Raw genomic sequence first — 12,334 nt, 5'->3', positions numbered from 1 at the left:
ATCAGTTGGTTAGTAACCTAAATTCCATTTGCAAACATAGCACCCTCCCCCCTCTCATGTAACATAACACATTCACAGGTTTAGAGGGGTGAGCAGAGTGAGGGGAGACCCTCCGTCTGTCCACCTTATCCAGCTAGGTCACAAGGGCCTCTGTGACCTCATTATCCCCGGGACCCAAATTTACTAGGCAAATTTACAACCTCCCACATGATTGCTGGTAGGCAAATCTCTTGCCAGGCATCTGAACCTCAATGTCCTGACTCTCTCGCTGCCATGGTAGTGAAACCTGAGGAAGCTCAGAACCCTTGCTCAAGGATCCAGACCCTATTTAAGAGGGTCAAGGCCTTATTCACCAAAGCTTCACCCCCACCTCTACCACCGTCCCCACCCCCACCTGTCTTCTGGAACCCAGGCTGTACTCACGTGTATGGATATGTGTTTGGGCATGTGAGTAAAAACGACCTGGAGCACCTCATATCACAGCAGGTGAGATACAGGTCACTCAGTATCTCCAGCCAGAACATTGCGGGGAGAAAGCCACACTGCCCACCCCTCTACATGGCCCACTTCCCTCCAATCAGACCTAGAATTTCATCTTGAAGCCGTGAGGACCGGGGTGGGCCTTTCACCAGGAGAGGGTTCTGGAGATGTGTCTGGTTCCAGCCTGACAGAGCATGGGCAGCAGCTGGGTCTGCCCTGCGGTTCTTGACACAGGAGAACAGTTGATGGTGCCCATGGATGTCCTGGAAGTGGATAACATGGGAGCCTTGTGGAAGTTTCTGCTCTCAGGAGCCATGGCTGGGGCAGTGTCTCGCACTGGCATGGCCCCCCTGGACCGTGCCAAGGTGTACATGCAGGTGGGGGGGGGGGGCATGGCGCTGAAGCCATTGGGGTCGGGATGGACAAAAATGGAGCTGATAGAGTTCCGGATGGGGGTGGGAGGGTGAACTGGAAGCAGGTAGGCAGGTGGGATGGTTGAATGGAAATGGAGAAGGGGGTTGAATTGGGGATGACGATGGAGCTGATGTGAATGTGAAACTGATGGAGTGTGTTTGGGCATGTGAGTAAAAACGACCTGGAGCATCTCCCATCACCTCCTATCTATGGAGTTGACTTGGGGAAGGAGTTGAGAGAATGGTACCAGGGACAGGGTTGGGGTTGTAATCAGGGATTGAGGATGAGAGTCTTTGAAGACAAAGTAGGACTGGAGAGGAGAGGAAGATGGATGGGATGGAAATGTGGCTCAGTGTGGGGTTTGGGTCTGCACTGGTGAGAGAATTCTAGGACCAGCCAGGGAAGGAGTTGGAGAAGGAATGGGGATATGGGAGGGGTTGTGTGGCTGGAGACAGGATGGGCTTGAGTTTCAAGATGGGATGGGGATGAAAATAGGGTGAAGGACTTCTCACAGGTCCAGGGACCTCTCTACCGCCAGGTCTACTCCTCCAAGACGAACTTCATGAATCTACTGGGGGGGCTACGAAGCATGGTCCAAGAGGGGGGCTTCCATTCCCTATGGCGGGGCAATGGTATCAACATACTCAAGATAGCCCCTGAGTACGCCATCAAGTTCTCCGTCTTTGAACAGGTGGGGGATGGTCTGCTTTCCCCAGTCCCACCCTTAAGTCCTCATCACTTCCCCAAAACTCAGATCCCTATCCAAGACGTTCACCCTCCAGTCCTCTCTCTCCACATGGGTTTCAGGTAGAAAGACGGTTAGTTATTCGCTCTTGCTCCTCTCTCCTGTCCTAGTGTAAGAATTATTTCTGTGAAGGGCATGGGTCCCCATCCTTTCAGGAACGGCTCCTTGCTGGCTCCCTGGCTGTGGCCACCTCCCAGACGCTCATCAACCCCATGGAGGTAAGAGAATAGCTGACCCATAAAAGATGAAAATTAGTTGCCCGCGCCAACTACTTCCTCCTCCCCTGTCCCTCTCCACTTTTCCTTCTTTTTCTTCCTGTAAGATACGCATCAGACTTTTTTATTTTATTTTATTTTTTTAGGATGACAAAAAACTTTTATTTTTTTAGTTTTTTATACTTGCTGATCTTATTCAAATTTTTTCTTCAGCAACAATCAATTTTCATCCAGCCCAAATATTGATACTAAGGTATTAATCCTTTCCTATCCATTAAGTTAGCCTTTTAAGTAAATATTTACAGGCATTTTCTTCATTCAACATAAAATTCTCTTCAGGCACAAACATGTTATAAGCCATTCCTCTCCCCTCCCCCCCCCCGCCCCGCCCCGGTATCAGACTTTTAAAAATATTTTTTTATTGATTTCAGAGAGGAAAGGAGAGGGAGAAAGACAGATATATCTATGACAAGAATCATTGATTGGCTGCCTCCTGCATGCTTCCTATTGAGGATGGAGCACAAAACCTGGGCATGTGCTCCAATTGGGAATCGAACTGTGACCTCCTGGTTCATAGGTACATGCTCAACCACTGAGCCACATCAGCCAGGCTCATATCAGACTTTTATTCCAGATGGCTACCTGGTCACCTCAACACTATTTATTGAATGAGTCTCATCCTTTCTTCCCCAGTGATCGGAGATGCCACCTTTTTAATTTACAAAATTCCTGTATATATTTGGGTTTATTTCTGGCCTTTCTCCTCTTGTTGCTCTGGTGTCTATTCATGCACTATTATCTTTTAATTTTTTTTTAATGAATAGACTTTATTTTGTAAAGCAGTTTTAGGTTGATAGAAAATTTGAGCAAAAAGTACAGAGAGTTCTCATATACTTTTCCCCACAAATACAAAGTGTCTACTATTATTCACATTTTGCATTTGGGCGGGGCATTTGTTACAATTGATGAGCCATATGGATACATTATTTTAAACTAAAGTCCATAGGACATTAGGGTTCACTCTTGGTGTCGAACATTCCATAGGTTTTGACAAATGTATAATGATGTGTGTCCACCATTACAGTATCATACAGAATAGTTTCACTGCCCTAAAAAGCTACTCTACCTATTCACCCTACCTCCTTCCCCGAATCCCTGGCAAGCACTGATCATTTTACTGTCTATACAGTTTTATGTCTTCTCATTCTCCATCCTTCTCTCCTTCATCAGTTTTTCAGGCTATTATTCTCTGTTGATTTTTCTATATACAATTAGATGCAATTTGTCCAGCTCAAAATCAACTATTGTTTTTGTTTGTTTTTAACTTGGATGGTGTTCAATTCATAAACAAGTTAGAGATTGCTATTATTTATATGATGTTGAGTCTATGTATCCAGGAACATATTCATTAGTTCTTTAATGGTCTTTAATTTAAAAAAAAAATTCTTATACCCAGAAATCAATGGCATTTTCATACACCAATAATGAATTCTCAGAAAGAGAAAACAAACAAACAATCCCACTTACCACTGCAACAAAAAGAATTAAGATACTTAGAAATAAACTTAACCAAGGAGGTAAAAGATTTGTACTTGGAAAACTACAGGACAATGAAAAAAGAGATAGAAGAAGATATAAACCAGTGGAAGAATATACCATGTCCATGGATTGGTAGAATTAACATCATTAAAATGTCCATACTACCCAAAGAAATCTACAGATTCAATGCAATCCCTATTAAATTACCAGCGGCATATTTCACAGATCTAGAACAAATACTCCAGAGATTAAAAAATGGCAGCAGAGTAGGTGAATGCTGCACAGATATGCTCCCAGGAACAAACTGGAATTACAACTATAATACAGGGAAAACTTCCTGAATAATCCACAAAAGACTCACAGAGAGAACCCTGATACTGGAGGACCCAAAGTGGAGACCACATAGAGACTGGTAGGAGGGGCAGAGACGCAAAAGGGCTGGCTGGGCACCCACAGGAAGCAGCTGAAGTTCCAGAGAGATATCTTAGCTATTGCCACTGAAAACTCTGGGATTTAATCCCCAAGCTGGGCCCCCCAGCAGAGAGCACCACAACTGAGAAGGGCACCCACATAATATCTGGCTGTGAAAAGCAACAGGGTTGCTATCTGCCAGGAAGAGATGGCTGAAAATTCAGGCACCCTCTTAAAGGGCCAACACACAAAATTCCCTGTGGAGCCACCCACCCTGTGCTCTGGCAGAGGGAGTGTAAAGTGGACTGGAGCTGTGTGAACAGAAGCCAGGATTGGGTACTCTGGGGATACAGCTCAGTAGGCAGACATCCCTGGTTTCCTGGGCTGAGTCATTCACTCACACAGCAGAGGACATCTTTCCCACACAGATATTTGCTTTGTCTGGGGGGAAGACAGTTGACCCACCCTATTGAAAAACTCTTTGCCCTGAAGCCACTTAAGAGACTAAAAATAACAATTAGCCTTCAGGCAGGAGCAACTGCTCCATCCTGTTGAAAAACACTCTTGCCACACCAGAGGATGATTGCCTGGGGCAATTCAAGTCAGAATCCTATCAGTCTGTAGGCAGAGGTGGTCTCTGGAGGCTTTGAGTCTTTGCCTGATCTAATTAGACAGAAACAGCATTTGACACTGTCCTGCACTAGAGATTGAGAGACATAGAGGATCTACCTAATACATAGTCACAAACCCAAACGGATAGCCAAAATGAGGAGACATAGAACAAATACTCCAAAAATTTATATGGAACCAAAAAAGACCCCCAATGGCTGCAGCAATCTTCAGAAAGTCTGATCACAAGATATCAAGTTATACTACAAATCCACTGTAATCAAAATAGCCTGGTACTGGCACAAGAACAAGCATATAGGTCAATGGAATAGAACAGACACCCCAGAAATTGATCCAAGCCATTGTGCTCAATTAATATTTGACAAAGGAGGCAAGAGCATAAAATGGAGTCAAGACAGTCTCTTCAATAAATGGTGTTGGGAAAATTGGACAAATACATGCAAAAAAAGAAAAAGAAAAACTAGACCACCAACTTACACCATACACAAGAATAAACTCTAATGGATAAAAGACTTAAATGTAAATTGTGAAACCACAAAAAATTCTAGAAGAAACCATAGGCCAGGGGTGGGCAACCTTTTTGTGAGTGCGTGCCAAAACCAGCAAAATCTCTGACTCAAAATTCTTCTGCGTGCCAACCCTAATTTTTTGAGAACACGTTACGTCTACTTGATATCTCTTAAGGTGTACATATGTGAAGAACCTTGAAGAAATAATAAAATTCATTCAAGCAACAAAAACACAGTATATGATGATGAAAAATACATTTATTTTTTAATGTATACATGTACACTGATAGTCCGACAAAAAACTTTATGACTCCGTTTGATATTATCAGTGGGAGTTTTGCTGCTGCATCACTGATGACAGAAATTTTTACATCAGGTTTATATTTCGTGACCTTCAGAGATATGCACGAGCTACTACTTTCATCCATCAGGCTACTTCTATTATGAGACTTAACAAAACTCATCACTGAGAAAAAAGATTCACAAGCGTATGTGGATGAAAACATGGAGAGTAACGCTGTTACAAAGTTTTTTAAACAGAAAAAATTTTCTGGAATGGCATTCCAAGTCCTCAATAGTTCGTTTTCGACACTTCTCTCTGGTACTCCTGTCTCCAATCGCTTTTTTTCAATGTTTTCCAAGTCAACTCTAAGGTCAATAAATTTCTGCTTCCAAATTGAGCTACTCTGAAATTCAATCAACTGCATTTCAAAGTCAGCCATGTCTATCCATGAAAACATTTGTAAGTTTAGTGCCTCCAGTTTCATGCTGTCTGGAAACCTCATGAATTTTGCTGTCTGTTCCAGTTCTCTGAATTTCGCAAATCTTGAGAAGAACTGCTCAATAGTTGACTCGGTGATGTTTAAAAACAGCTTTTGAAGGCTTTGACAGTCTGTTCTGTCATCTTTTGGGAGGTCTTTGATGTGCTTCTTGAGGTTTGGGAAATATCTAAATTCTCACCATCCACATCCCTCTTAAAGACTTCCAGTTTCTTTTCAAAAGACTTTATGTAACCAAACATAACATCAAGTGTCTTTCCAGTTCCTTGTAATTTAACATTTAAGTCATTCAAATGTTCACAAAAATTGTAAATGGAAGATTATAAGAGAGGGTTTCGAGTGCTAGCAAAAGTTACTGGTGTGCCATATTTGGCACACGTGCCAGGGGTTGCCCACCCCTGCCATAGGCAGAAAAATCTCAGACTTCTCTTGTAGCAATATGTTTGTGGAAACAAGTCCTAGGGCAGTGGTCGGCTCTTTGGCCCCTTGAGTGTGGCTCTTCCACAAAATACCATGTGCAGGTGCGCACATACAGTGCAATTGAAACTTCGTGGCCCATGCGCAGAAGTCAGTTTTCGGAAAGGAGATAGATGAAAAAAGTATACAAGACGAGTATGGATGGGAGAGTTGGAAGGGGTCGACCTCAGCGAATGTACCTCAATCAGATTGAGGATGTTTTTAGCAAAGGCCAGCTTAGGAGTACCCTAATTAAGTTAATAACAATGTACCTACCTATATAGTTTAAGTTTTAAAAATTTGGCTCTCAAAAGACATTTCAATCGTTGTACTGTTGATATTTGGCTCTGTTGACTAATGAGTTTGCCGACCACTGTCCTAGGGCAGTGATGGCGAACCTTTTGAGCTCGGCGTGTCAGCATTTTGAAAAACCCTAACTTAACTCTGGTGCCGTGTCACATATAGAAATTTTTTGATATTTGCAACCATAGTAAAACAAAGATTTATATTTTTGATATTTATTTTATATATTTAAATGCCAAAGAAAAATCAACCAAAAAAATGAGTTCGCGTGTCACCTCTGACACGTGTGTCATAGGTTCGCCATCACTGTGACCTAGGGCAAAGGAAACTAAGGAGAAAATAAACAAATGGGACCACATCAGAATAAAAAGCTTCTGCACAGCAAAAGAAACCATCAGCAAAATAAAAAGGGAGCCCACTGAATGGGAGAACATATTTGCCAATGATACAATTGATAAAGGGTTAATTTCCAAAATATAAGGAACTCATAGAACTTAACAAAAGGAAGACAAACAATCCAAGTAAAAAATGGACAAAGGACCTAAATAGAGACTTCTCCAAAGCGAACATACAGATAGCCAAGAGACATATGAAAAAATGCTCAAAGTCACTGATCATCAGGGAGATGAAAATTAAAATGATAATGAGGTATCACCTCACACCTGTTAGAATGGCTACCATCAATAAATGACAATTGCTGGAGAGGATGTGGAGAAAAGGGAACCCTAGCACATTGCTGGTGGGAATGCAGCCATTATGGAAAACAGTATGGTTTTTCCTCAAAAAATTAAATATGGAACTGCCATTTGACCCAGGGATCCCACTTCTAGGAATATATTCCAAGAAACCCAAAATACCAATCAGAAAGAATGTATGCACCTCTATGTTCATAGCAGTACAATTTACAATAGCTAAGATCTGGAAACATCAGTAGATGAGTGGATAAAAAAGCTGTGGTACATTTACACCATGGAATACTATGCAGCAGTTAAAAAAAAAAGGATCTCTTACCTTTTGAGACAGCATAGATGGACCTGGAGAATATTATGCTAAGAGAAATAAGCCAGTCAGAGAAAGACAAGTATTACATGATCTCACTTATAATGAACAAAACAAACTGTTGAACAAAATAGATCCAGAGAGATAGAAACATGGAACAGGCTGTCAAATCCCAGAGGGAAGGTAGAGGTGGTTGAGTGGGAGGAAAGAGCTCAACTAAAGAACTTGTATGCATATATGCATAACCCATGGACACAGACAATAGAGTTGTGAAGGTCTGGGGCAGAGAGCGGGCAGGCTAGAAGGGTCAAGGGGGGAAAAGGAGGACATAAGTAATACTTTCAATAATAAAGATTTAAATATATATATAATTCTTGCCCTCATCTGGTTAAGTTTTTTTCAAAGTGTATTTGTTTTCACTGGCTGTGTAACAAATTACCACAGACTAAATTAGCTTAAAATAATCCTTACCCCAGGATATTTTTCCACTGATTTTTAGAGAGAGTGGAAGGGAGGGAGAGAAAAAGAGAGAGAGAAGCATCAGTGTGAGAGAAACATATTGATTGGTTGTCTGCCTCCCACATGTGCCCTAACCAGGGATGGGGATCAAACCTGCGACCCAGGTACATGCACTTGACTGAGAATCAAACCTGTGACCCTTTGGTGTGAGGGTGGACACTCTAACCACTGAGTCACACCATCCATGGCTAAAATTACAGATTTTTATTTTTATTTTAAATATATTTTATTGATTTTTTACAGAGAGGAAGGGAGAGGGATAGAGAGTTAGAAACATCGACCAGCTGCCTCCTGCACACCCATTACTGGGGATGTGCCCACAAGCAAGGTACATGCCCTTGGCCAGAATTGAACCTGGGACCCTTCAGTCCGCAGGCCAACGCTCTATCCACTGAGCCAAACTGGCTAGGGCAAAATTTTAGATTTTTAAAAATTTCATTGATTCTGTGGTTCATGCCTGGGCACTGGCTAGTGAGGTGATCTGTGCAGGGTTTTATCTGGTGGAAATCAAGGTGTCAGCTGGCTACCAACGAACTCATCTGAGGCCCCTCTGCCAAGCTTCCTGGTTGTTGGCAGGATTCAGTTGCTTAAGGTTGTAGGACTGATGTCTTCAGCTCCTAGAAGCCAACCATGTGGTCCTCTCTATAATAGTTTGCTTGTTTCAGACCAACAGAGGGTGTCTCTGATGCTTCCAGTTTTTCTACTTCTATCTCTGGTAATAGACCTCTTTTAAAGGACTTGCCTGATTAGGTCAGGCCCATCTAGGACAATTTCTCCTGATTCATTTAAAGTCAGCTGCTTAGAGGCCTTTATTACATCTGCAAAATCCGGTTACCTTTGTCATTACCATGTAACAGGATCAGGGGAGTGACATCTCATTGTGTTCACAGGCCTAGCCCGCATTCAAGGTGGGGGAGTATACAGGGGAAGCATGAGTCTTGAGGACCACCTTAGAATTTTGCCTACCACACTGCGTTTTGGTTTTTTTGCGAAATGGTAGAGTTGCCAATATTTTGATGTTGGAGCATTTCATAAAAATTCCTATTTCTGGCTCTTTCAGAAAATTGGCAGATCTGGCCACCTGGATGGAGCCTGCACTCCCATGGCGCTCTGTTTGGCTGGTGCTAAATGCAAGCTGCCACATACCCCACTTGGCTCATGTCACTTCCCTTCCCCTCTTGGCCTCTGTCAGCACTTGAACTTCTGAACCCAGGGTTGAGAGCAAACACAGGCCAAGGAATGGGACAGGGAGCTCTGGATTTGACACCCAGCTTTGCACATTCCTGAGCAGTTTCCTCATTTGTAGATGGGGACAATGGCCGCTGCTGAGGGTCACTGAGAGGATTAAATCAAATGAGCTGCCTTACTCCTCACCCTCCCCAGGTGCTGAAGACACGACTGACCTTGCGCCGAACAGGCCAATACAAGGGGTTGCTAGATTGTGCCAAGCAGATCCTGGAGCAGGAGGGCACCCGCGCCCTTTACCGTGGCTACCTGCCCAACATGCTCGGCATCATCCCTTATGCCTGTACCGACCTGGCTGTCTATGAGGTATGGGTCCCTAAGAGGGGGTGGCGGGGGGGAACCCAGGCCCTAGCAAGCTTCCTCCTGTTCCCCTTTCTCTTGCAGATACTCAGGTGCTTCTGGCTGAAGTCAGGCAGAGACATGGTGGACCCTAGTGGCCTGGTCAGTCTGTTGTCAGTGACGCTGTCCACAACCTGTGGTCAGATGGCCAGTTACCCACTGACTTTGGTGCGCACCAGGATGCAGGCTCAAGGTCAGCCTAGCCCTAGTGGCCACCGTCTATGGCTCTCCCCGCTTGGCCCTCCACCAACCCTCTGAATTTCTCATCCCCAAACTCCCACATCTGATCTTGGCCAACTTCACTGACCCCCTAAGCCACCAAGACTTTACACTCATCTCCAAATCTGATCCCAGCCCTCAAATTAATACTACAAATCACTAAAATGAACATCCATCTTCCAAATGATTATCACAAACCCCCCCAAATGTGACCCAGGCCCCCATACTGACCTCAAGACATATCCCCCAAATGACCTCCTAACTTCTCTAAGTCAGATCCAGTCCTCAATTGGCTCCAAAAGTCAAAATGATTCCTAAATTTGCCAAATCTGACCCTTAGATGTCCCAAAATTCATAACCACTCCCTCACAACCCTGGAAACTCCCCAAATGTGACTCCCTCAAATGGACTCTCAAACAACCTCAAACATCCAAGTGGGTCCTTAGCCAACCCCCTTCACCTTGAAATTGTCCCCCAACTATTCCTGAGCACACTCCCCAAAATCTCTAGATCTTAGAAGCTACCTCCCAAATAGGCTTGAATGTTTTTTAAGATGTTCCCAAAAAGGAAATCTGAAAATTCCTGCCCGAATTGCTCTCCCAAACCAATTGATTTTCTCTAAAAGTCTTCTTTCCAACTGACCCCCAAACCTCTGCCCCTGGCTCCACTTCCCATCCCCTAACATTCCAGCACCCCGCCCCTCCCCCCCACACACACACACACACTCCCGACCGGGGAGGCCAGCTTATCTCTGAGACGCTGAGCTTGTTCCTGTCCCTGCAGACACTGTGGAGGGTTCGAACCCCACCATGTGTGGAGTCTTCCAGCGGATCCTGGCCCAGCAGGGCTGGCCGGGGCTATACCGAGGTATGACCCCCACATTACTGAAGGTGCCGCCGGCTGGTGGCATCAGCTATGTGGTGTATGAAGCCATGAAGAAGACCCTGGGTGTATAGACAATGAGCTAAGCCACACACCCTGGGCAGAAATGGGCGGAGGATTCAATGTCCCCTGGCCCCAAAGAGCCCCCCAGGCTCAGGCCACAGGGAAGTTTTTTTCAGGAAAAGCAGACTGGGGGTCTGGGTCAGAAGATGCTCTCCAGATGCAGCCTGAAACTACTATGGACTCCAGTTTGGCTCGTAGTAGTCTGTCCTGGTTCCAGGGCAAATTGGTGAACATGGAGTCAAACCAGGAATAAAGTGATGGTTTCTGCTAAACATGTCTGGGATATCTGGATTGAGGAGGGGAGCTGGGGACCTGGATACTTGGGTCCAAGAGAGGAGCTGAGTATCTGCACTCCCTGTGTCCCGGAGCGGGGCTGAGTACCTCGGACCTCTGGGTCCTGAATGGGAAGGATGGATGCTGCCTGCGTCCAGTGAAGCTTGGATCCCGGGACCTAGTGTGAAGCAGGTGTGGGGTGTGGAATTAGGGTCTGGGATCCCTCAGTGCTGGGAGGGAACCATGGCCCAAAACCCATTAGCTCGGGAGTGGAGCTGGTTCCATAGACCCTGGAAGAGAAGGGCTTCTAGAGCCATGGGTGGAGAAAGGAAAAGGGGTTACAGGGGAATCCCTGGGTTTCCTCCTGCTCTCAGGCCACTTCAACTCCAGAAAGCACCCGATCTCCAAGACCTCAAGCAAACCACGTGCCTGGCCTACCCAGCCAGGCTCCGGGGCGCTAACCCTGACGTCAGGCCCGAATTCTGGCAGCCAGTCGCTATTGCGTATGTACGCTGCCACTCATTCCCCCTTCCACTAATCCCCTCTCGCCGTCTGGTAGCAGGCTCCGCCCCAATGCAGCTGCGATTCCACTGGTTCCCACTAATACTGGGCACCTTTACTTCATTGCCATTTGTCTAGACCGGTGTCAGTCACCTAACACCTGCCCCCGTCTCTCAGCCATTGGCTTAGAAGTCAAGGCTGGAAAAGGATTATGGTTAACATTAAAAGCCAATCCAAACCCAAGCGCATCACCCAGAACTCGTAAGCGATTGGATTAAATTGACTGCCAATCTTTACAAGAACCGCCTTCTGCGTGCACTCATTGGCTTGTGCTCAAAGGAGCCATTTGCTAGGCTCCTCCTTCCTGTACGCTTGACTCTTCCGAGCGGTCAATCGGTTCTGAAGCCGCCCCACGATTCTGGAACTCCGCTTCATTGGGCCAACCTAGCGCCGGCAGCCAGCAGCGCATTGCCTCAGAGAGCTGTCAGTCATACAGCGCCTACTACCCAGTGCCTTCCGCAGCACTCCGATTGGTCGCTTGACCACAGAGCCCTTGATTGGTGTCCGGGGAGCGGCGGCTGCTTCCTATTGGCCCGATCCTGCCGTCCGTCACGGCGGCGGGAGGGGGACGTCCCTCCCCCCCACCATCGTCTTCCCAGCCGCTGGGTTCCCAGAGTGCTCCGCGGCCGTGTGGAGCGAGGCCTTGTTCCCGCGTTGAGCCGCCGCCGCTGCTGCTGCCGCCGCCTCCACCTCCTCAGCTTCAGCAGCCGCGCCAGGCCCGGCCCCGCCGCGCCATGTCGGACTACAGCACGG

General features: G+C 45.8%; 1 protein-coding gene across 1 annotated transcript; it reads left to right on the top strand.

The window, feature by feature from the left end:
- Positions 1 to 273: 273 nt before the first annotated feature.
- Positions 274 to 10,758, top strand: SLC25A41 (solute carrier family 25 member 41). The gene is made up of 7 exons (XM_006101112.3): positions 274 to 497; positions 686 to 857; positions 1,433 to 1,585; positions 1,750 to 1,857; positions 9,383 to 9,550; positions 9,629 to 9,776; positions 10,586 to 10,758. The coding sequence occupies exons 1-7, from the start codon at positions 274 to 276 to the stop codon at positions 10,756 to 10,758; spliced, it is 1,146 nt and encodes a 381-aa protein (XP_006101174.1).
- Positions 10,759 to 12,334: the final 1,576 nt, after the last annotated feature.

Source organism: Myotis lucifugus, unplaced genomic scaffold, assembly GCF_000147115.1.
Source record: "Myotis lucifugus unplaced genomic scaffold, Myoluc2.0 scaffold_341, whole genome shotgun sequence".
Taxonomy (NCBI): Eukaryota; Metazoa; Chordata; class Mammalia; order Chiroptera; family Vespertilionidae; genus Myotis; species Myotis lucifugus.
The sequence above is the reverse complement of the archived record's forward strand: the minus strand, read 5'-3'. Positions and strand labels throughout refer to the sequence as shown.